Genomic DNA, 24,314 nt, shown 5'->3' on the forward strand with positions numbered 1-24,314 from the left:
GACTGGGGGTTCTCAGAGGGCAGGAAGGAGGATCGTCTACCTCGGTATCCCAGCAGCCCCGCTCTGCACACAGGATGGGGGTCCAGGGCTGTTCGCAGCAGCTTCCCAAAGTCCCGATTAACTGAATGGCCTTCCGCCTCCGCCGCGGATGCCGGCCCGCGTCGCCCCCTCATTAAAGCCAGTGCCCCAGCCCGGCCTGGCCCCTTCCCAGCCCTGCCAATGGGGCCTGCTCCAGGGTCCCCTCGTTTGAAACCCACCCATTCCACGGCTCCACTGGGGTGCTTTAGATTAAGCAACTGAGGCCACAGGGCTGGGACCACGTGCCCGTCCCAGCGGACATCTGATGCCTTCCTGGGGCTCCAGGAGACACCGGGCTTTCCCCACTGGTTCCTGCCCTGCCCGAGTGGCCACCACCCACGGCCGGGCTGCCCGAGCGCCAGGGCCCCACCGGATGCAGGGTCTGGAACCCCCTTGAATGCCGCAGAGAAGGAACAGCCTGACCTGGCTGGACCTGGGTTTGAGCCAGCGGCTGGACCTGCCAGCGGTGAGGCAACAGCCGGGCAAGTCCCGAGGTGTCCTGGCTGCGGGGAGGAGGCCATGAAGGCCCCTCGGGCCTCTCTCGGGACTTTCAAACCCTTCCACCAGAAACTAGTCTGTCCTCTCCTTGGCCCAGCTCCTTCTCTGTCCTGTGGAGGGGCCTGGGAGGCAGCTCCACCCTGCCCCTCAGGCTGGAGCCCTGCCAGGCTACCCTGAGACCCTTGGCTGAAAGGAAAGCTTGTCTGAGGGCGACAGCAAGCCACGCAGGAAAGGGGGTGGCATCTGGTCTCCAGGGAGCCCAGTGGCCTGGCCTGGTGTCTCCCCTCTGAGGCCTCTTCACACCTCGGCTTCCAATGAACAGTGGGTGCAGTGACCTGTGCCCAGCTCCCACCCTCCAGCCTGTGACCACGCTTGTGGCAGAGCAGAGGCCCTGACGACGCCAGGCCTGCCCCCGACCAGGAAAGCCAGGTCAAGGAAACTCTGAGGGCCGAGCCCCGAGAACGAGACCCCAGGCCCCGCCTTCCTCCCGCCCTATCCAGAGACCCTTAGAACTGATCCCCCCAGTTAGTACCGCTTTGAATGCTGCCAGCCACTCCTCAAAACCCATACCCCGTCCAACAGTGAGGAAGGTGCTAGGCGTACCCACACCGTAGGACATTCTACAAAATACACGCCCACTTGACACTCAGCTCCCATCCCCTCGCAAGCTCCCAGCAAACGCTCAAGCGAGGGGCGCAGCGGCAGGGCCACCACCGCTGCCTGAAGCTGGGAACACGCGCAGCCATGAAAACCAGCGCCTGGGGCGGGGGGAGGAAGCCGTTCATCCCTGACAGACGACACGGGCCAGAGGTGACATGGGTGGCGACCAGGTGCTCATCATATCCATCCCGAGGACAACCCAGAGCTCGGGGGCGGTGACTGTGCCCTTATCATTTCCATGACTCTTCAGGACAAATGATAACTCTGCCTCACTTGGAGTACAATTATCTGATGGTAAAGGTCCTGAACGGAGCACGTGACTGGTGAAACCTCCAAAACAGACTCTGCCAACCCCTGCCTGCCGGCCCACCCTTCGCCGCAGTGCCGTGTGGAGGTGGCGCCGAGGCCCTGCCCATCGGCAGCCCCGACGCCCTTCAGCTCGCGGAGACCCGGCCCCAGGCAGGCCCAGGTGCCTGCATCCGCGGCCTCTCTCCTTCCCAACCTCCCTGAAGAAGAACCTTACCCCCACCCCCTTGCATCACACATGGCTCTGACGGCGGTCATGACAGAATGGGCGTGAGGGGGTCCCCGGGGCCTGGAGCCGAGTAGAGTTCCAACAGCGCCATCCCCCACCTTCTGCGCTGTGGCGCCCCGGCTTGCGGCCTGTCCCCAGCGCCCCCGGCGCCCCAGCACAGTGTGGTCTTCCACTCCGGCCGAGCCCTGGCCCTGCCCGGTCTCCCGGCTGGCTCACCTGGAGGATTCAGCTGGGCACCCTGCCCCTTCTCTGGGGACGACGGGTCGGGGGCATGGCCCGGTGCCCCTTTGGAGAGCGTGCACGCATCAGTCACGGAGCTGGCGGCGGGGAGACAATGGTTAGAAGGCGGGACGCGCATCTTGGCCCCGGGGCCGGCCCTTGTCCGCCCGGCCTCCGTCCACAGGCGCTGAGGGCTCAGCAGGAAAACGAGGCCCGCTCTGCTGGGATCTGCTGTGCGACTCTGCGCAAGTGCGTGGTCCTCTCTGGACTCAGTGTCCCGTCTGGAAAGCAATCTCGGGGTCCAGCACTGGAGGACTCGGCACCACCCCGGTGGCGCACAGGCTTCCAGCCACAGGGGCAGTCCCCAATCCTCACTCCTCAGGGACCAAAGACAGTCGTGCCCAGAAACTCGGAGTGGGGCAGGGACGCTTCTAGGCCCTCACAGGTCCTGGGCAGGTCCCCAGTGCGGGCCTGTCCTCCTGGGTGGTGCCTGTGGACGTGCCTTGTGTCCACTCGCCCATGCAGGGGACAGCATGGGGCCATGACACCTGGCCCGGTCGCCCTGGACGGCAGACTTCTCCCAGCCCTCACAGCCCGAGGGGTCCACTGCGCACTCAGTGCTGAGCAGGGCCACACCTCACACAGTCCCGGGGCGCTTGGGGCTGCGCGCACGCGGCCTGTGCAGCTGGTCGTGGCAGCCCAGGGGCGGAACCCCGGGCCAGGGATCCTATCTGTGTGTCAGGGGCCCCGTTCCCAGCAGCCGGGCCAGTTACCTGCTTCTCACGTTCAGCTTTACTCCTTGCAGGCACTGCAGATGCAAACTAAGTTTTTGAACACACCTGGGCCCATCCGGTGGCCATCTGCTTAGGAACCTGAGATAGGTTTCAAAGCGAAAGGCGTCAGGAGTTATGAACGGAGGGGGCGGAGAGAAGGGGTCTGGGGGGCCGAGCTGCTCTCTTCTTGGGAATCTCGTGAGCAAGGCCTGGACGCAGGGCTGAAGCAGCCCTTCTGTTGCTATGGTGACGTGCTCCAAGGATGCTGCCAGAGGCCTCGAAGGATGACCAAACCCGCTCCTGGGGTGAGGCCCACTGTGCAGGCAGCAGACAGGGGTTCTGAACACCGAGGAACTCAGGCTGCTGACCGTGACCATGGGTGCCACCGCTCCTCTCAAGGTGTCAAGCAGAAGCTGCCTCCACTTTGGGACAAAGGAGACTGCCTCCTGCAGCTCCTCCTTCAAGAAGCCCTCCCGGGTTACCCCCAACGAGTCTCAGGCTTGCGGCCCTCGGACACTCAGGGGTGGTCTTGAAAGGCCGGATGCAGCCTGAGAGGCTCCTGGAGAGCGGGGTGGCGCCTGACTCCACTCTGCTCTCTGCCCTGAGCACTCGCTGAGGGGCACAGCGCTTGGGCCTAATCCTTCCCAAGTTGTCACCGTGTAGACGCGTAAGTCTAGGGGAGGCCTCTTTTTCCGCAGGAACCCCTCGTGACGGGGACCCTGCGCCTATTTATTTCTGTTGCCCTTACTCCGCACTCGGCACCCGGCAGCCGGGCCACTGCTCTGTATGCAGCAGGGGCTCAGTAAATGCCTTCTTGAAGCAAGGTAGCGCTGGGGTTCACCCGGCTTTACAGGGCGTGTGGCTGTGGCCAAGTTGCCGTACCCCTCTGGGCCTCAGTTTTCTGCCTAAATTCTCTGGCTCTTATGAGGACAACGTGACACACGAAGGACGCTTCGTGCCATCGTGGTCACTGGTGGGCTCTCATGGATCTTCTGCAGAGTAAGTAAAAGGAAACTCTTGGGTACATTAGGAGGTTGACGGAGTAGGGCAAAAACCCCCAAACCCGAGTCTGGGGGTTTAGGCCCAGCTACACCCGAGAGGCAGCGAGGGGGCTGGGAGGTGGGAGGATGAAACCCCCGTTCCTTACATGGTCCTCAGGATGGAGCTGGAGGACCTGAGCAGGATCACGTCCAGCACGGTCCCTGGGGGAGGTGCGCCCCACAAGCTAACCCGGGCAGAACCTCAGAGAACGTTTCTGGCATCCCCCGGGGGGACCACGGCAGCCCCAGAGAGGCTCGGCACCACCAAACCGCCCTGCAACAGAGACGTGGCATTAGTCACGGCCCAGCCGGTGGATGGGGACGAGGAAGTCACCCTCCTTCCTGGCCCTGACTCACTGTGCGAGCATCTGTCTGTCATTTACTGCCTCCTGAGCCCACACGGCATCGCAAGTGGCAGCTGCCTTAGGGCCCGGGTCTCTCTGTTCCCCAGGGCCCATCGCTTACCAAAACCCCAACCACCACGGGCTACCCTCCCTGTCGCCGGCCCAGTTCCCACTTCTCTCTGCTGGGGGGCCAGCAGTCTAAGGGAGAGCCATCCCCCAGAATGCTAGGAAGCAGTTCCAGGGGAGGGCGGTACCCAAGTGCCCCCAAATCCTGAGAAGCCTGAGCAGGGAGAGGAGCAGACTCCGGCCACGCAGGCCGATCCCTCGACAGCAGACGCCCAGTCTGCAGCTCTGCGTCCACACTGGCTCTCCAGTGCCCTGCCCGCCTGCCCCGCGCCCCTGGGTCACCTAGAGATCCGCTTGGGACCCCAATTCCTGAACCAAAGACCCCGGAGAGGAAACGGGGGGCTGTGCCAGGAGGGCCTGGCTGCTACCGGGAGCTCACCTTCGTCCTCGAGGCGGGCAGGCACAGGGCTCCCGTGCTTCCTCAACTAAGGTAACCTGAGTGTGGGAGCCACCCCACCAGTGTCCTGGGCTCAGGGTGATGAGGCAGTGGGGCTGGACATGAATGGGGACTCACCCCGGCCTGCCTGGGGCTGTGTGTCAGGTGTGGTCCTAGACGGCTCTGACCCATTTGGCACAGGCCCCAACTGCCTACCTGCGGGAATTACTCCAGAGGGGGGGAGGCGGGAGAAAAAACGGCCGGTATGGGCAGGAGAGGCCCTTTGTTGGCCGCCCTCCTTGGCAGACACTGCTGCAGCCGGGGCTCCCCTCCGCCCGGAACCCGCCCTGGGCCCAGGAGCCGGGCGGGAGGCTCACCTTTGCCCTTCTCTGCAGTGAACGCACGTACTGCGCCAAGCGCTCGACCCATCTCGGCTCCTTGAACCATCTCAATGGCCCTTTAGCGCACGCTTTAGTAAGAGTCTCGTTTTCCGGATGAGGTGACGGAGGCCCAGAGAACTCCAGACTTTTCCGTGTCCCATGCCCGGCCAGAGGCAGAATCTGGCACTCGAGACCAAGGTATCCACTATGGTCCCAGAGGAGCTAGTGCCCTGAGGATCTGGGCCCGGAGCACAGTTGCGACATTCCTTATCGACCAGTCTATTACATCAGCTGATTGGTCAGTTTGAACTCAAAACCATTATAAACCAGTGGGAGTCGCTTTGGTTGGCACGGTCTACAGCTGCGGTGTCAAAGGGCACAGAGCTCACAGGTCAGCGCCCTGGCCCCCGGGGCCACCTCTCCTGGCCTGGCTCCCTCCCTCCGGGTACCGCCCACACCCCTCGGCCCCAGCCTTGCGCTGCTGTGACAAAAGGAATTCGCACGGGCCAGGCTGCCGCGCACACCCTCCTCGGCCCTGTCCACCGCCCCTCCTCCAGCCTCCCCTCCCACGCCAGGAAGAGGAGGGGGAGGGCAGAGAGGCGGAGGGGACACTGCAGCAGTTGTCACCATCTCTGACTTCAGGACAACATTCAACAAGGCTCAGAGTCCTTTCCTCACGGCTACTCTGCCAGGCCGACAGAGCAGGCATTGTCCTCTTCCTCTGACAGATGGGGAAACTGAGGTCGGGAGGGTGTCTTGTCCAGTGTCACAGAGAGGGTCTGGAGCGAAGCCCCCAGCCTGCAGCTAAGACGGTTCCCGGTGTCGCCGGGAAGCCGGCCACGGAGCCTTTGCGGGCACCGCCTACACACCAGCCCACGGGGTCTGCTCGGCCTTTCTGCACGGTCGAGAGGGTTTTGTCTCCATTTGCACAGAAGGTGATACTGAGACTCAGAGAAGCTGAACGACTCAGCCAGCGCTACGCAAGGGGTGAGGGGCCGGCCCTCCGGCTCGGGGTGTTCAGCTCTCCCTCACCTGCGCGCCCTCCCCTGCACCCGGCAGGGGCTCTGCCTTCTGTGGGGTCTGCAGTGCAGGCTCAGGCCTCGGTCAGCCCGGGTGCCCAGCCTCCTCCAGGGTGTCCAGGCCTTGCTGGGCACAGCAGGACCCGGCACCCCCTTGTCACCGTGGGCCTGAGGCACCGGATGCAAAAGCACTGGGCTCCTGACCCTCCCGCGGCCCCGCCTGCAAGGGGGCCCGGAACCTTGAAAACCAGCAGACCTTGTTTCTCATGCCCGAGGGCTGAGCTTCCGAGGCCTGCCTATGAGTGCCCAGTCGGAGCAGGGGGCATTGGCCCCCAGGGAGGAGGGAGGCGGCAGGACCACCTGCGGCCAGAGCAGATCAGGGGGTGAGGGAGTGGCACTGTCCCTCTGCATGTGGCCCTTGTCCAGGGAGGGACTGGACTTCAAGCTCTAGGAGGCTGCGGGTGAGGAGCACCTGCTTCCGGAAGGACAGGAGTCCACTCTGCATCCTCTGGCCGCCAGTGCTTGGAGGGGCCCCTGCATCTGAGGCATGTTCACACTTCCTTTCGCCCCTTCCTTCCTGCCTCATGCCCCCCGCCCGCCGCCCATTACAGCAACAGCCACCAGCAACTTCTGTCACTGCAGAGGGCTCAGACCCTGTGCGGACCCCTTCCTCCCCCGCCCCGTGCTCCTGCTACCCAGACCGCTCCGGTCCCTGAATTTCCTGTCCTCCCTTACATCTTCTCACTATGGCCACGCTGCTCCTGTCCTTGGCCTCTGTCCACACCCTCGATCACCTAAGGCCTGAGTCAAGCGGCACAGTGAGAAGCCTCTCTCCTCCTCCCCGAGGCCGGGGCCTCTCCCGGGCTCTGCGATTCCATGCGTCCGCCTCCTCCCTGCTCCTGGCTGGCGAGTTCCCAGGGCTGGGACTGGGTCCCACCTTCTCAGGACCCCCATGCCTCGGACGGACGGGGCCTGGAGCAGAGTGGGCACTGGCGAATGTCTGACAAATTGGATTCACTTTCTCTGAATCATAGATTAGCAGAGCACATACGGCAGAAGGGCTGCGGGGAGCCTTCGACCACTCACGTACAGACGGGGACGCTGCAGCCCAGAGAGGGGCAGGGACCTGCCAATGTCATGCAGTAAGCTGCAGCTGGACCCTCTGGCTCTCCCTGTCCTTGTCTATCATTGACCCCACGTGCCAAAGGCGACGGGGGACTTCTCAGTGACCAGAAAATTCCTCCTCCTCCAGCCGCAGCCCTGACTCACACCTCTGGACATGACTCATTCTTCGGGTGAGCCCCTCACGGTGAGCAGCAGCCCGGATGACACCTGTCCCAGGCCAGTGCCACTCCATCTGGACATCGCCCAGAGTTCCCGTTCCCAGATGGAGAAACTGAGGCTCAGAGAGCAAAGTGCCCTGCCCAGTTCACGCAGCACAGCACGGCACAGCCGAGTCCAGACCCTGACTCCAGGCTCAGCGGATGGAGACACGCGACCGCCAGCAAACCTGGTTCCCAGGTTTTCTGGGGTGGTCCCCAAGCTCGCATCCCGCCGGCTGTCCCACGGGGCCTCTCTGCTGTCCGGCATGCTGGGGTCCTTGGGCGGGCAGCTCCAGGACTGCGAGGCGGGAACTGCAGGCATCTGCCGGAGAGAGCTCAGTGTCCCACCGCCCAGGCCGGCCTTGAGTGGGCGGCGGGGGCGGGGGAGGGGACAGCGACTGCAGTGGCCCAAGGCCGCTATTTCCTATTTTTGGATGCTCAAAAATGCTCCTTAGTGGTGAAGTTGCTCAGGATAAAACTCTCCTTTTCTTGGTGGTTTTGATCCACTCAAGACGAGGAGAATTTCATGGAAGCCAGTGTTCTTTTGGATGCAGGTCTGCCCGCTTCTCCCAGGAAGTCTGGCCAATGGGCTCAGGGGCTTCCGGGCCCCCAGAGAACCTACTTGCTGGCTGTAAAAGGCCACGCGGGAGCACGAGGGGTTCTCGGCACCAGGCTGCACCCCGACCCTGGCTGGCTGCTCACCCTGTGTGCCCACACTCTGCGACCCTGCTTCCCCGGGGCAGCCCCGCCAGCCAGGAGAGCGAAGGTGGGTGGGAAGGCGAGGGGGAACGCGGGCGCTTGGGGCTCGGGAGAGTGCGGAGGGACCCTGAGCACAGCGGGGTCTTGGAGCCCCCGCGTAGGGCGGTGGCCATGAGGCCCGTTAACGACGAGGCTGAGAGCACCTTGTCCTCGGCCAGGACGTCCGAGGCCCCCTGTGATCTGGCTCCAGCATCTCCCTGGCCTCTCGCTCAGCCACACTGGCCTCTGTGCTTTTCCCTGTCCTGAGACACACGGTTCCCACACGTCAGCTGACTCTCCCTCGCCTCCCGCACTGCCACGTCGCCTTCCCCAACCACCCAATCAAAGCCGCCTCCCAGCCCACGCGCCCCAGGCTTTATTCTCTCCACGCCCTCGCCGTCGCCTGTCTCCCACGTTCCCTGTGTTTTGTCTTGTCTGTCCCCTAGAACGCAAGCTCCTGGAAGACAGGGGCTTCTGTCCCTCTCTTCAGTGCCTGCTCTCGTGACGGTACTCCAAAACAGTGCCTGGCGGAGAGCAGCTGCTCAGTATACACCTGTCAGAGGACTGACCTGTGACCGGCGAGTGCCCGTGTGGCACTGCTCTACGCCAGGTCCCGACCACTGCGGTCTAATGAATGGCTCCTTTAGGAAATGATCGCCGGATGTCTACAGGCAGAAAGGGGTTCCATGTGGCAGGCGGTATGACCGAGACAATGACTCAACCCGATGACATGCCGTTTGGTTAATAAGAAAGAAGAAAAAGGTGATCAGGAGCACCGAGAAAAACAACTTGGGAAAATAAATCACAGAAGGGGTAGGAATATGGCGAGACCACAATCAACCAACCTGGAGAAAATGGTTTCGAGTCCTCGGTGCGGGGTACAGCGTGTCTGCGCCCCGCCCTACAGGGAAGGAACCGTCGCACCCAGTTGGCTCCACGTGGGTGACGTGCGCTGTCACGGCAAAGTCCTTGCTCACTTGCTGGCTTTCAACTGCGACAGTGAAGACCAGTTCTCCAAGGAATCTCCGAATCCCGTCACGAATTTCACTGCCGGCTTCTGGGATTATACGTCATTTAATCATTTTCTTCACCTCACTTTTAAAATTAAATATTTTAATTTTTAAAATTAAAGACACGAGCTTCACCGTAAGCAGTCAGATATGTGAAAGCACAAACCGAAGGGCTCGTGGTATGTGCTCACACAGATGCAGATCTCCCAATGCGTGTTAAAATTAATAGAGAACCATTCTTAAGTGTTTGTCCATGGGCCACCTGTAATTGATCATAGGACACTTCTGGAATCCGTGATAGAAAAAGCTGGGCGATTTTAATTTCGAGTTCGTTAAAGAACGTAAATGTCGTTCGTAACTCTGAAGTTCAGGGCCGCCGACGGAGGGCGGGTGAGAGGGTCCCTCTCATCTCACTCTGAGGGCTGGGGAGGGGAGCGATGCTGCGCTGTGTGACCGCAGGTGTACATACAGGGCGACGCGGTAGAGATCCGTGGTCGGGGTGGGGCTCAGCATGGTGAGCCGAGCGCGGTGTCGCGGTGTCGCTGATGGCTGACAGATCGACATCTAGGTGTCCGTGTGCTTTAAACCTATGAAAACCTCTTAGGAAAGGTATTAAGAATAGAACCATCGGGGAAAAAAGGTGCCTCACGGCAGGGCGATCAGGCAGAACTGCTGTACATTTTCAGCATCGGTGCTTCTGGACTACTTTTTTGTTACCATGTGTTACTACGATATAATTTTCATTTTTACTGTTTTTAATTTCGAAATGCCGCAGGCTGGGGCTCCAGCTCCGGGTTTCCCGGTCCAGGCCCAGGGCCGAGAGGGTGGAAGTGCGGGCTCTGCTGTCCCCTGCTGGCCACAGTGCCTCCCACCACCTGCCCACATTCTCGGTGAAAGTTCCCAAGCATCTTGCCATCACAGCCTCTACCACCAGACATCCTGTCCCCAGGACACCTCCCAGCCGTGGCAGTGCGGGGTGCCTGGGTCATCTGGTACCAAGGCCCGGCTGTGAGACCCCTGTGCCCCAAGGGAGCTGTGGCCCTGGGCTGCAACGAAGCCTTGGGGCATGAGCTTTCCCATGGGCGCTGTTTGTTAGGGAAACCTGGAATAAGACAGCCGCTTACAAGCTGTGTGACCTTGGATACGTTACTTAACCTCTCTGTGCTTCAGTGTTCTCATCCGTAAAATGGAGTTGTAATAACTCCTACCTCCTAGGGCTTCCGTGAGCTAAACATACAGAAGGCACTGGAGCCGTGTGGACACGGTTGGGGTTTGCTCTCTGCATTGCTGGGCCCGAGACGGCGCTGGATGGGGACACGGGCAGGTTGTCGTGAGAATGTCCAGGGCTCTCATCAGGACAGAGGCTGGGGGCTGAGGACACTGCTGCTGCCCAGGCTGCCCACCCCCACCCCCAGGCTGGCTTCCCCAGGAGCTGGAGAGTGGTGATCAAATGGACACCCATTTCTCAGGAGACTCACCTGGGCAGGGGTTAAGGGAGCTCCACAAGCTCACCCGACCAGAAACCCAGGGAGCACGCACCCCTCTGAGGTCCATGGGTGTCAGCCCCGAAGGACCTCCAGCCCAGTGCCTGGCAGGGTCGTGGCACTGGACAGGGACACAGGGGTGTCCTGGGGGTGTGGGCGTGCAAGCCCTTCTCTCTCCGAGTGGCGGGTCTGGCCTGGGAATACTTTCCTCTGGTACAGACCCCCATCCCAGGGAGCCCAAGGGGGGTCTGCTGTGAGTCTGGGGACCCTCCAGCTTCTGTGTGGGCCATCTGCATCCGTGACCTCCCCCGGGGATGTAGGAATGGGGTGCATGGACCACCAGCCAAGGCCTCGAAGCACTGACGAGTGGCCCAGGCAGAGGAGCCAGGGCGGAGGCAGGCTGGGGCGAGTCAGTGCGCTCACGTTGGAAGCTGCACATCCCAGCGTGGTGAAACTGCCCCCTGCTCGAACCCTGTGTCCTACTTAATGACAAACCTGTAAGGCCAGGCAGGGGGGCGGCGCAGCGGGGGCACCTGCAGCCAAGCCAGGTTCCAGGGGAGCCGCTCCTCTCCAGCCTCTGCTCCTTGGTGACCAGATGGCACTAGCTGGGAAGAAACAAGTGCCCAGATAAGTTTGCACTCAGATACAAGAGGCCACGGTCTGGCTCGATGGTGCTGGGAGCCTGGCCTTCAAACACAAGGACGGGAGCGGGGTCCCTCTGAGGCAGAGCCCAGACAGAACTTGACCCCGCACTCCCCCAGGAAGGAGAGGAAGCGGATTCTCCTCCTGGAGCCTGCAGGGGGAATGCCAACCACGCCTCGACTGTAGTCCAGTGAGACCATTCTGCATTTCTAACCTCCAGGACAGGAAAGGAGTAAATAAATGCGTGTTGTTTTAAGCCACCGAGTCTGTGGCGTTTTGTTACCGCCGTCACAGGAAACGAATTCAGGGCTCCAGGCAAGAGCACCGTGGGGTGCTGTGGTTCGGGAAGCTCGTCCCACGGGCATTTTAGATGGCTGCAGTCAACCCCACGCGTATTGACCAAGCACCTTACAGGCGGCGCCCTGGGCCACGGGGAGACAGAGATGAGCCTGCCGCGGGGGGAGCTCCCGCGTTCTTGGAGGTCGCCCCAACCCACACTGGGTTTCAGCTGGTGCGAGATGAGACTATTTCTACCCAGCAGCCCCGACACAGCAGCTCCGAACGGCAGCTGCAGGGCCCCCCTTTACCGGAAAGGGGCGTTATTGGGACGGCTGCGAGGAGGCTCTGTGGCGAGTCCGTGCCCGCCGCTGCCCGCCGCCCTTTCTTTGCAGAGGAGCCTGAGGGGCTCATCGGGCATGGGGCCGGGGGGAGGCTCCAGGGGGGTTCTCAAAGCACCACGGGCGGCTCTGTGGTGAAGGGAGTGGGCTGCGGGAAGGCAAGAGAGCAAGCCACCCCCGACCCACCCAGCGATTCCACTCTGGGGGCGTATCCAGCGGAAGTGTGAACAGACGTGCGCCCAAAGACACACACTGGAAAGCTCACGGCAGCACGACGACAGCCCCTGGAAACCACCCAGATGCCCACCAACGGCAGCCTGAACGCCCAAGTGTGACAGATGCACACAGCGGAGCGCCAAGCAGCAAGTGACGGAGCCGTCGCTAGAGCCAGCAGCACTGTGATGCTCACCAGCTTAACGCCGGGCAAAGCGACACCTGTTGCACGACTCCATCTACGCAATATTCACGAAGGGGCGCAATGACCGCTTTAAGAGTCAGAACGGGGGTCCCCTGAGGGGAGCATAGAGGTCGGGAGATGGCACGGGGGCCCTCTGGGATGCTGGTGATGCTCTAGCCACCGATCGGACTGGGGGGGGCGGGGTAGGTAGACAGGAGTGTTCACTTTGTGATCACAGCGAGCTGTACACATGTGGTTTGCAGATCTGCTACGTGCAGGTTATATTGCAATGACAAGTTTATTTTTTAAAAGTATTCATGAGCACATGACAGTGACTGGAGTATTTTGGCGGCTATGTGATATAGGGGACATTGACTGGGAGTTTGAAGGCCCAGGTTCTACCCTTCAGCTGCCTGGACGAAGAGACCGTGTGACCCCGGACAAGCTGCGTGACGCTTTGTGGGTGTCAGCTTCCTCACCCCCACACTGGGAAGGTGCGTATGTGAATTCCACTGTTTCTGCAGAAACTCAGCGAGGGGACCGAACTGTGGCTAACCTGACTTGTCGTATAAAAAAGCACTCAACTGTGCCGCACCGGAAGTGCCACCTGTCTCCTTGTTGAGGTGGTCGTGCAAGGAAGTGGCCCCGCTGCCAGTGTCCCGGCCTGTGGCCTTGGCTAGGGGGACCATGGGGACTCTGGGAGCACTCAGTCCGGGCTGGGGTTCCGGCAAGGTCCCCATCTTGGTAGCGTGAGAACCCACAAGCTGCCTCACCTCTTGGAGCCCGTCCCCTCGCGGCAGAATGAGGATGGTGCTGTCTGTGGGGCAGGTGACACGGTGACGTGGAAAGCGCCCAGCGGTCCCTAAGTCAGGTGGGGCCCCTGCCCGGGCCAGGCCAGGCCACAGACGTCGCTGGCCATTCTGCCCACCTGCTGCCCCGAAGCAAGCAAAGGAAGCTGTGAGCGGAGCGGCCCTTGGTGGTGGCCCACGGACCCCTCCCGGGGGACTCAGGCCTGTCCCTGGCAGGGGGCCCCTCCGCTGGGGTTCCGGGTTCACGGCAGAGCAGGGCGCAGGCTGGGGTCCTGCTGACGGTGTGGAGCCCCGGGAGGGGTCCGGAGGTCCCCGTTTTGCTAATCCCGTGGGCCTTCTCCGCGAGGACTGCTGTGTCCTCAGACCGTGGTCTGGAGGGAGGTAGCAGGGGATGGGGACTTCCAGGTCCCCGAGGGCGGCCCGACCCGCACGGCGCGCGGCGGCGTCGGGGCGCCGGTCCGCGGACGAAGCTTCCGGGCCGTTGTGGCGTCACCGTCCCCGCGGAGGCGGCCGCCCGCGCCGAGCGAGAGCCGCCGCGGAGACGCCGGCGCCGAGTGCCGCCCGGAGGGGGCCGCGCCGGGGGAGCCGGGACTGAGGGACGCTGAGGGAGCCGGACCGAGACTGAGGGAGACAGGGGACCGCGAGACAGGACCGCGACTGAGGGGACCGCGAGTGAGGGACAAGGACCGAGGGGACCGGGACTGAGGGGGCCGCGCCGGGGGCCGCGCCTGACGGGCCGGGGCCATGACGCGATTGTGACGTGACGACAGCGGGACGCGCCGGCGCCGTGACGTGGCCGTGACGCGCCCCCGCGCGGCCCTGGGGACGGAGCCGGGACGCGCGGCGACCGGGCCGGGCGCGCGGCGGGCGGCGGGCGGCGCGGCGCTGAGCGGCCTCCTGAGCGGCGTCGCCCGCCGGGGCCGCGGGACGCGATGGTGAAGGAGACGCAGTACTACGACATCCTGGGGGTGAAGCCCAGCGCGGCGCCCGAGGAGATCAAGAAGGCCTACCGGAAGCTGGCGCTCAAGTACCACCCGGACAAGAACCCGGACGAGGGCGAGCGGGTGCGCGCGGCGCGGGCGCGGGCGCGGGCGCGGGGCGCGGGCGGCGCGGGACGCGGGACCCCGGACCCCGGACCCCCGCCGGCCAGACCCGCGGTGCTCGCGTTTTCTGTTAAGCAGGGACGCGGAGGTCCCTAATGTCGCCCAGCCTTTTGGACCAACGGGCCGAGCTTTCGGTGCCGAATGACCCGCGGCTGAGCCCAACTAGCAGTCATGCTGATGGACGCTCCGCGGGCGAGCGAGCCCAGGTCGCCGGTCCCCCTGTCCCCGCCTGGGGCTGGCCCCCAGGGAGGCTGCCGCCCACCTGAACAGAGCACTGCCCCCTGTGAGAGCCAGCTGGCCGGCCCCAACTTTCACTTCGTGCCCTTTTCTTCTAAAACTTAGGGCGTCCCGGATAGTTTGGGGGTCGGTGGGGGCTTTTGTAGTAGCTGATCCCTGGGGCCACTTTCGAAGTCACAGATCACCCGCCTAGCACTCAGACCCCGGGGAACCACGCTGGGATGAAAATACCCGTCTGCGTCCGCCATCCCCAGCTGGAGAAAGCTGCTTGCGGAGGGCTGGCTGGGCCGCGGCAGTGACAGAATAGTTATATTTAGGCACAGGTGCCGAATGTGGCTGTCACAGGTCTAAAATGCTTTTCTGTCTTTACTCGCTGGCGTGCCTTCCCGTCTATATTTAGGTGGCTTACTGTATGTAGCTTTTAAGGTCACTGGCTTTCCACGCGCTGCTGGCGAGTCACAGGCGCGCTCCCTGAATTCATGGTGACCCGTTTCTGGGGAGCTCCTTCAAGGAGAGCAGACCCCGGCTTTAACTGCACATCTCAGCCCGCTGGCTGCAGGCGCCCGCGGGAAAGCCTCTGACCCCGGTTCAGGTGGAGTGTCACAGGGCACACTCGGAGTGAGCTCCTGGCTGTGTGCATACAGGTGGAGGGACTCCGCTTTGGGGGTGATAGAATCTGCTGTGCAGTTCCGTAGAGAGGACTCATTCAGTCACTCACTCAGCAGACACCTCCCGTGTGGTCCTACTTCGTGCCAGACACACTGTGCGGGCCTTTTCTGTACGTGTCTGCATGTCGTCGCTGTCCACTTATCTGTCGTAGGTGGAACCTTTTTACTTTTTCTCCTGAGTTTGTCACTGCATTATTAACGTCTCTTCAAAAATAGATTAAACCAGTTCTCCCCACCCCCTCCCTTGCTCCGGGACAACTGAGACGCTGTTGGTGTGCTGGTCTTTGTTTTGTGCCGTTGTCCTGCGTTGCTAAGCGTCGGGCAGCCTGTGTTTGTTGTCGGGTGCTCCGCATGGAGTCAGTACGCGTCTCATCTGTGGCCGGTTTAGCACGCTCGTCCCTTTCAGGCTGTTGCCGTAACTGGCTTTTGAGATGAGTTTGGTCTTTCGTTCGATTTCACTGTAACTTTTAGTTTTAATAATATTTGCAAGTTAAAAAATTATAAGAGCATAATAGTGCAGAAATGTTCAGAATTGGGAGGAAAACCCCCCAAGTATACATCGCCCTAACCGCTATTATTGTGTTGCTTCTGAGGCTTTTCCCAGGATGATCATATTTCTCGCCGTTTCATATTTTATCACAGTTTTCCGAGTTGCCACGTGGTCCCCAAAGCCAAGGCCATTTTTTTCCCAGCGGCACAGCAATTTCATTAAGGTCCTGCGGCCGAGCATCACATTCTGAGAGTTGAGCTGGGCAGAGATGGGGTACAGGCAGGAAGCTGAATCAAGACTCGGAGCGCTGGGCCCCCAGAGGGAGGGTGGACGGACCCACTAGCGGTCGTGGGAGCCCCCGTCCCATGTGAGACCTGGCCTCTGGTTGAACGCTCCAAGTGACAGGCATTCCTTTCCTTCTTAGATCAACCATTAATTCTGTTAAGTCCAAGTGTCTTTCGATTATCCAGAATATTTGGTGTTTCTGGTGGACATTCTCACGAAGCATATTTATCTAGTCTGTAACCTACACACGGGCCCAGAAAGTCTCCGAGGGCAGCTGGCCTTGATGCACTGTGATCTTCCGTGCCAGGCACCTAATCCCGACACCTGCTCTCCTGCTGCGGAAGGGGCGGCAGTGAGTGACACCTACCTCTTTGCAGAAATGGTGTCAGAATGAACATATCCCAAGATCTAGCTGCCTCGAGTATGATTCTGATGTCTCTCCAAGATTTAATTTCTTTCGTTACCCAGTTATTTGTTAGCTAGTATCAACTATCATTTATTAGTTACTTATCAGATCCCAATCGGGGATCTGTAATACAAGAGAAAACGTAGTTATCAGTCAGTTTCTATCTTCACAGCACCTTTTTCCTGGATGTTTTACGGAGCCAGCCCCATTATGGGGCATTTACGTAGACATTCGTCTCACAGACTAAACTGCACCTCTGAGGGTCGAGACCTTATGTCATCTATTCATTTCCGAATTTCCAGAACCCAGCCGCTCATCTAACAAATATTCACCAGTGTCTTCCACACGCCAGACCCTGTTCTGGGTTCGAGTCACAGTGGTGAACAAAGCCGACCGAACTCCCTGTCCTCCCACAGCTGACGCTGCAGAGGGGACGCGGTCTGAGCAGCGAGTGCCCCGTGCTGAGGAAAAGCAAGGGGTCCGGCGGGGCGGAAGCAGGACCGCAGGAAGGCGGGGGCCGAGTGTCAGGCTGAGCTCATAGGTCCGAGCAGGACCGGCCTTTACTCCGAGTGCAGTGGGCTGCCTTGGAGAGTTTGGGGCTGAGGGTTGACGCGACTGGCAGGCTGGGTGGAGAACAGCCTGGAAGCTGGGGTGAGGACGGACGATGGGGGGACCACTGAGGGAGGGTACCGCAGTCACCCGGGCACGGGGTGGTGGCCTCTGCCAGGGCAGGTGGGGTGGTGGTGGTAAGGGATGCATTTTGGATAGTTTACAGTGTTCGGATTTTCTTGTAAAACTTCCGTGAACCTACAGAAAAGATGAGTGGTCCAGTGAGCATCTGCATTTCCTTCGCCCGGTTCGGCTGTAACTATGTCGCCACACTTGCTCTGCCTGCCTCTCACATTCCATTATTATTTGCTAAAGCTTTTGAGAGGAATTTGCAGACGTCATCATCACCGTTCGGCCCTGAACACTTCAACACGTTTCACCTGGGAGAAACTCCCCTCTTGTATGTAACCGTAGCACGGTGGCCAAACTGAAGAAGTTTAACATCAAGGGCAAGCGATTCACATTTCTTCGGTTATTCCGATGTCCCTGGTAGCCATTTTTCCCCCAGTGCACGATCCGACCCAGGACCACACACTGCATTTAGTTTCTCTCTCAGTTTTGCAGAATGTCCTTCGGTTTGGGTTTTCCGATTCTTACAACTGGCTTCCAATGAAATGCACTTGTTAGGAACGTGACGTGGGGTATTTTTTCTGTCTTGGGGTACTGGAGAGATTTGAAGGTAGCAGCAAAAGGCCTCGTTGACAGATGAGATGGGAGGTTTGGGCGCTGCCAGGGAGCGAAACATGGAGGACTGTGGTGGGGGCAGGACTTTGTGGAAAAGGTCAGGCGTACAGGTTTGCACAGCGTGCAGCCTGCACGCAGATGGTGCTCCCGGGAGGTCTGTACTTGGCCTTCATGCTGGTAAAGCAGAAAGCACTTCTCACGAGCTGGGAGGTGGCGGTGGCGGCGGCGGCAGCGTATCCTGGGCTGTCCCGGCTTCAGGTTAGGTCCTGGCCCGGGCTTACTGCGTGCGTCCTGTTCCACTCGACTTCCTCCTGGCCGGTGCGGCCAGCGTGGGACAAACTGTCCTTCCCTGCGGCTCTCCTCCTCATTCTCTGCAGTGGCCCTGCCACTAGCCCCTCGATAACGTCTGCCCCATGTGTCTGTCCCACTTCACAAGAGGAGTAAGTGGAAAAATCAGGCTCCAGATCAGGGACAAAGCGGCCGCTTTGGAGGGGCGGGTGCAGGACACCTCTGTGGTTGCATTCATGTGGTGGGTTTGCTTAACGACTCAACTCAAACCTGCTCTCTTTCTTTTCAAGTTTAAGCTCATCTCCCAGGCATACGAAGTGCTTTCAGATCCAAAGAAAAGGGATATTTATGACCAGGGCGGTGAGCAGGCCATCAAGGAGGGAGGCTCAGGCAGCCCCAGCTTCTCCTCCCCCATGGACATCTTCGACATGTTCTTCGGTGGCGGAGGGCGGATGGCTAGAGAGAGAAGAGGTAAATGCTTTGAAAGACACTCGGCAGGTCATAGTTTCCAAAGTGCACGCTGCTGGAGCCGGGGTGGACCGCGCCCTAAAGGGGCCCGATCGTCACGGTGTGGCCTCATGAGCGTTAGCTGTGCCAGGCTACCTGCAGCCTCCTAGCGCGTTCAGCAATTCCCTGTCACCCTCCAGACATCACGTGTAAAGGAACAGGTGCAGTGATGAGTAGAAGGGAAGAAGGTCAAGTTCATAGTGCCCCTTCCCCCCTTTGTTGAGAACCTGCCTGCCTCTTTCAGAATGCAACAGAGTGAACGAGGGACGCGGCCCTGAGCCGCCTGGCCCCAGGCTGCCGTTTTTGAGTTCTGGGGTTTGCTCTTCCTCATTTTTCTACCTCTCACCTCCTGCCGAGGCTATGAGCTGTCGCCTCTGTCACTAGAGGTCTCTAACAGCCCCTGTCCCTGTTCGGTTTACTGTCGATAAGCTTTGGATCTCGAAACCAGATGGATAACCAGGCTTATGACAATCCTGGATAAAATCGGAGAAACCAGCTCTGCACTGGGGCTTGGGAAGGCTGCTGTGGGTCAGCAAGAGGCCGCTGCATACATGAGGCTGCACCTGTTCTCATATCGTAACTGACTTCGAGCTTCAAAAAGCATGACTGCTGAGTCTGAGCAGCATGCTGAAAATCGCAGTGTTTCTTAGGGAAAAGGCCTCGCCCTGTCGTCTGGGTGCAACGAATGGCGTAGATGTGACTAAAACCTTGGGCGTCTCTGGCCCAGTGCACTCTGCCTGGAGAGGAACAGCCAGTAAACAAGCACAGCTGGTCTCAGGCAGGGCAGCAGGGAGGGTCCCGACAGGCTGGCACAGCGCCGAGCAGACGCCCGCCGTCCGGGACACACAGGCGAGATTTAGGCAGAGCGAGTCCCCTCCTGGCCACGACTTAGAAGCAGAGCGTGTTCCTGTCGGGAAGAGCTTCCGCTGAAGGTCCAGAGGGCGCTGGTCACGCGCCCATCCCTGAGGAGAGCTTCCTTCCTGGGTGGGGGGCCTGGTGATCCCTCACTGTGACACTGTTCCAGGCGGCTCAGCGTGCTGTCCTCAGCTCTTCTTCGGAGACAGAGATGGAAAGTCTTTCCACTGACATCCATAAATGATTGAGTAATTAGCTCACAGCTAGAAAGGGCATCAGCTCTCACTGCTGGCAGAGGGCCAGAGGCGTGGGCCAGGTGTAATGGCAGCTCTGTCCTCACGGGGAAGGGAATGAATAACACGGGCACAGCTGTGAGTCTCGGCAGCGTGTCATCGGGGTGGTATTAATACACTGGAGTCAATACAGTATCACTAACGTTTTTTTCTCCCTTTGGTAAGGCAAGAATGTTGTACATCAGTTGTCTGTAACTCTTGAAGATTTATATAATGGAGTCACAAAGAAATTGGCGCTCCAGAAAAATGTGATTTGTGAGAAATGTGAAGGTAAAAATTAATTTCTGAGTGAATCTCCAAGTTCCGATCCCTTAGATCTGAAAACAATTCAGATTGTTTTATAATCCAGAAAAAAATAAGTTATCTTTTCACGAGTGAGTGTCGAACAGGTTGCAAACAGGTGACCTGAGGGCCAAGTCTCATTTGACCCTGTACATTGTTTATTCGGAATGTACATTTATTTAATACGTTGACAATTATTTAAAAAACTTAAAAATCAAGACAATTCACCCAACCTAGTCAGCAAACTTCCTTGGGAAAGGGCCTGATGGTAAACCTTTTGGGTTTTGTGGGCCGTGGGGTCCGTCACTGACTGCACGAGCAGCTGCAGACACCGCGTACACGAGTGTGCATGTCGGTGTCCCAGCGAACCGGGACTCAGCGAACCAGGCGGCTGCCGTAGATTACTGACCCTTGACTTGAATGTAAACGTAACTTTTATTATTTGATTTTTCAAGAAAAGGCAGCTCCACATCATCTCACCGAGAACTGGTGAGCTGGGTGGCTGTCCCCAGGGACAGGGTTGTGTCTCGCTCCCTACGGCCCCGCCTACTCGCTTACCTGTAGGCATGGGTGTTACTCCACCCCGGGTGTAAGAAAGCACAGTCGATGAAGCTGTGGCAACAACTGGGCTTGGCACAGCCAGAACCCCAAACGTTGGAGACCTCATGATAACACCTGCCTATCATGTGCTTGGCTGCAGTCACCCAGGCTCTTGCACATTGCTTGTCATGACTGTAAATAGCCAGGATTGAAACCCGGGGTACAGCGAGTAGCTCATTCCCATGCTGCTGTGATGCCCGGCAGCCATGTTCCCAGGGATGAGCACAGCTATCATTCCTGTCGCCCCCTCCCCTGCAGGCATCGGTGGGAAAAAGGGGTCCGTGGAGAAGTGCCCGCTGTGCAAGGGCCGAGGGATGCAGATCCACATCCAGCAGATCGGGCCGGGCATGGTGCAGCAGATCCAGACCGTGTGCATCGAGTGCAAGGGCCAGGGCGAGCGCATCCACCCCAAGGACCGCTGCGAGAGCTGCAGCGGCGCCAAGGTCATCCGGGAGAAGAAGATCATCGAGGTGCACGTGGAAAGAGGTGAGGCCCAGAGGCCCGCCCCACGGGGCCGGGAGCGCTGAGCCCACTGCGAAGCTTTGTAGGCAGCGCGCTGCTCACAGAGGTGGCTAATCAGAAAGGTGTGCTGTCCCCAGGCATGAAAGATGGCCAGAAGATCGTGTTTCACGGAGAAGGAGATCAGGAGCCAGAGCTGGAGGCTGGCGACGTCATCATTGTGCTTGATCAGAAGGACCATGGTGTCTTCCAGAGACGCGGCCACGACCTGATCATGAAAATGAAGATTCAGCTTTCCGAGGCCCTTTGTGGCTTCAAGAAGACGATAAAAACGCTGGACGACCGAGTCCTTGTGATCTCATCCAAACCAGGTACTGTCTCAAACGCATGCCGCGCCGTGGCTGTGTTGGGCACGATGCTGCCGGCAACACGGCCTGGTGTCATGAGGTTGACTTCTGAACACAAGTGAGCGTGACTTGATTTTCTCTCAGTTTAAGGTCATCACTAGTGACTTGAAAAGGTCATGAATTTTTTATATTTTTCTAGAAAAAAATTCACAGTTGCGGGAAGAGCCTCAAACAGGAATCCTTGGGGTCGAAATTCTAACTGGAAACTGCCAATTTAACTAGTTTTAAAAAGTTAATTTTTGAATAAGAAAACACAGCCGATAATAGGTGTTTTTCACAGCCAATAACAGGTGGTCATCTGTGTCGATTCATTCACATTGTGCCGCCGACTCCATGTGAAACATTTAAAAACTGGATTTTCCCAAAAAAAGACCTTGGCTGCGAGCTTATCCTTGGAGGTGCGCATAGATCTGCCCCTCTGCACACCCACGGGAGCTCTGGAGGGGGCTGCCTGAGGGACCAAAAGGGTTCTCGGGGGCGTGAGCGCTTAGCCTGCTGGCTCCTGTCACATACCAGGGTCCCCGCTCCCAGGGGGGCGAGTACATGTGGGCTCCAGGGCACCTCCCTGGAGGGGCTGAGGGGATGGCAGGCAGACTGGAAAAGGGAGAGGCCAAGCTATGATCTTGACTTGAAGCCCCCTCAGAATAGCACATAAGGTCAACCGTCCATGTCAAAAGAGGCCTGGACAAGTATGCTGGTGGCAGAGCCGCCCCAACACCCTCGACCCCACCACTGCCTGTGAGCACGCTGCTCTGGTCCCTCGCTGGCCGCAGAGTGAGGAAGTAGTTTTCCCTGTGGGCATCTGAGATTTGACATGAGGGGCAGGAGGCTGACCCTTCATGCCCCCTCCACTTCCTGTTCCCTAACGGAAGCTTCTCTGCGGCAGGTGAGGTGATAACGCACGGGGACCTGAGATGTGTGCGTGATGAGGGGATGCCCATCCACAAAGCACCCCTGGAGAAGGGGATGCTCATCATCCAGTTCTCAGTGAGTCTGTGTTTAATCTCCTGGGCGCGCCGCTAAGGGCCTCGCTCGGGAAGGGGAGTAACTCCTGCTTCTCCCCACTCGCCCTCTGCAGGTGATCTTTCCCGAAAAACACTGGCTTCCTGCAGAACAGCTTCCTCAGCTGGAAGCTCTCCTCCCTCCTCGGCAGAAGGTGAGGGTCACGGATGACATGGATCAGGTGGAGCTGACTGAGTTCAATGCCAACGATCAGAACTGGCGCCAGCACAGGGAGGCCTACGAGGAGGACGACGATGGGCCCCGGGGGGGCGTGCAGTGCCAGACGGCATGAGGTGGCCCCCCGGGCTAGCTCGCGACGATGTAAAGGTGGCACAATGAAAGCGGAATCACTCTAACGGCCTCTGTCTGGGGTGTCCTGCGTGTATGTTCAGCATTCTGTCTTTTCGGGGTTTTTTTTTGGTTGTAACTTATCGCTTAATTTATATTTAAATGTTTTAAGTGTAAATCACCTCTAGTCTGCACACGGAATCTGTTTATTTACAATTCCAGGATGCTTTGGAGATGCCGGTGACTGCACTGACACTTTGTGCTTCTAGTGGCTTTGCCATAATTCAGTTCCACCCACTCAGCCCCTGGGAACGTCCAGCCCCACGGGGTGAGCTGGCCCATCTCTGGCCGGGGTTCCCCCCATCCCTCGCACAGGTCCTAAGGGTGTGATCTCAGGGCTGCCAATGTGACATTTCTGGGTCTAGATTCCAGCCGATCCACCTCGAGTGTGGGTCACGCTGACTGGGCTGCAGGGCCGACTCGGCTCCCAGTGTTCTGTGCCCCCGAGTGACGAATGGGGAGTAAGTGTGTCTGATCACTGCTCTTGGAAGCTTCCAAGCCTCGTGGTGAGGACAAACCCATGTTCTACAACGAAACGCCAAGGAGCTGTCTGCCTGTGCCCCGGACCTTGTTCTCTGTGGTTTTAATGATCTCCTGGTGACGACTTTTACGATGGTCACCCACCAAAGTGCTTATTTGTAAAGAAATAGAAACCTTCCGTGTCCCCAGCAGCCTCCGTGCAGCAGCAGGAGCCACGGCAGGGTGCTGGTGGCTCGGCACGGCACAGCCCACCCCCTGGGTGATGTGAGGGTGTGGAGGACAGGCCGCCTGTTTTCCGGCTCATTCCCCGACTCAGCCTCTCTTCCAGACCATCGCCCCTCTCCCCGCCCAGCCGTAGGCTCCTTGCACGGACCGGTGGCACGTGGCTGTGGTCTGTGTGGGCGCCACTGTGAGTGACGGCTTGTCTGGAGGAGGGCTCGGTCAGTACCTTACTCCTGGCAGGGTGACAACAGTGTATGTATTGGGGTCGCCCGCAACCCATAGCCATTCCCACAGTCGTGAAGGAAATCCACCTTCTGTGCAGCTGAGTCAAAGCAGAGGCTCCCGTCAGCCCCATGGCCACTTGGTGACACAGTACCTGCGAGTGACTCAGACCAGGGACCTCCCCAGAAGGGTCAGAGGGCAGACCAGACCCACGGCAGGTAGGGTGAGCATCGTGTGCTCCAAAATAGGTACATATGGCCCACCTATGCGCCGACCACTGACCGGGACGGAGACGACACGTATTCTTCCAACCAGGCCCACGTGAAAACCCACTTACAGATGGACCACAAGTGCAGGGTGGTGTTTCTGCGCTGTGACTTCCTAACCAATGACTGCGAGACAGCTGTTTAGTTGCTGACGGGGCAGAGTTACATTCAGCTCCTTCCCTGTCACGTAAACGGAATCTGGAGGGTGTTGCTTAAAATTCATCCTACCTGTACATCTGTCACTTTTAAAATTAAAGTTGAGCTGGTATGAGAAACGGCTTTGGTTTTCATTTTCTGGAGCTCAGAAGAGCAGGGTGAGGTGCCGATCTGCCTCGCACTGGTTGGTATAAAGGCGTGGAGTTTCCAGCCACTTCTCTTTGGGGGATCAGTGCACGTACCAGGCAGCAGCGACTGCCAGCAAGAGCAAGCGTAATGGGGAGAGTGGTGGAGAGAGCGGAAGCCTCTGCGGTGACATCTGAGCAGCTACCAGGACGCAGTGAGAGACCCTCGGGTCAGGGAGGGACATCCCAGGCA

The 24,314-nt window shown here is 59.3% G+C and overlaps 2 protein-coding genes and 1 long non-coding RNA gene across 5 annotated transcripts; 1 reads left to right on the forward strand and 2 right to left on the reverse strand.

Moving 5' to 3' along the window:
• Nucleotides 1-2,011: 2,011 nt before the first annotated feature.
• LOC120599368 (uncharacterized) lies at nucleotides 2,012-4,009 on the reverse strand. Its single transcript, XR_005651880.1, has 3 exons — nucleotides 3,911-4,009; nucleotides 2,764-2,862; nucleotides 2,012-2,088 (listed from the first exon to the last, which is right to left on the reverse strand). It is a non-coding gene; the product is annotated as an uncharacterized LOC120599368 (long non-coding RNA).
• A 4,707-nt stretch (nucleotides 4,010-8,716) lies between these two features.
• Nucleotides 8,717-13,813, reverse strand: LOC120599324 (basic salivary proline-rich protein 4-like). The gene is made up of 5 exons (XM_039858330.1): nucleotides 13,735-13,813; nucleotides 13,032-13,537; nucleotides 11,098-11,207; nucleotides 8,954-9,705; nucleotides 8,717-8,773 (listed from the first exon to the last, which is right to left on the reverse strand). Exons 1-4 carry the CDS (start codon nucleotides 13,811-13,813, stop codon nucleotides 9,486-9,488), a joined length of 915 nt encoding a protein of 304 aa, XP_039714264.1. The 3' UTR covers nucleotides 8,717-8,773; nucleotides 8,954-9,485.
• A 108-nt stretch (nucleotides 13,814-13,921) lies between these two features.
• Nucleotides 13,922-24,055, forward strand: DNAJA4 (DnaJ heat shock protein family (Hsp40) member A4). Of its 3 annotated transcripts, XM_039858365.1 has the most exons (7): nucleotides 13,922-14,131; nucleotides 18,128-18,308; nucleotides 19,658-19,762; nucleotides 20,633-20,860; nucleotides 20,974-21,204; nucleotides 22,127-22,227; nucleotides 22,319-24,055. In XM_039858365.1, exons 1-7 carry the CDS (start codon nucleotides 14,000-14,002, stop codon nucleotides 22,532-22,534), a joined length of 1,194 nt encoding a protein of 397 aa, XP_039714299.1. In that variant the 5' UTR covers nucleotides 13,922-13,999; the 3' UTR covers nucleotides 22,535-24,055. The 3 variants fall into 3 exon arrangements, with proteins under 3 accessions (XP_039714299.1, XP_039714300.1, XP_039714298.1); XM_039858364.1 differs by lacking the exon at nucleotides 13,922-14,131 and having other exon boundaries at nucleotides 17,821-18,308; XM_039858366.1 differs by lacking the exons at nucleotides 18,128-18,308; nucleotides 19,658-19,762 and having other exon boundaries at nucleotides 14,002-14,131.
• The last annotated feature ends 259 nt before the right edge of the window (nucleotides 24,056-24,314 follow it).

The sequence above is a fragment of the Pteropus medius genome, unplaced genomic scaffold, assembly GCF_902729225.1.
Source record: "Pteropus medius unplaced genomic scaffold, Ma_sr-lr_union100, whole genome shotgun sequence".
NCBI classification, from domain to species: domain Eukaryota; kingdom Metazoa; phylum Chordata; class Mammalia; order Chiroptera; family Pteropodidae; genus Pteropus; species Pteropus medius.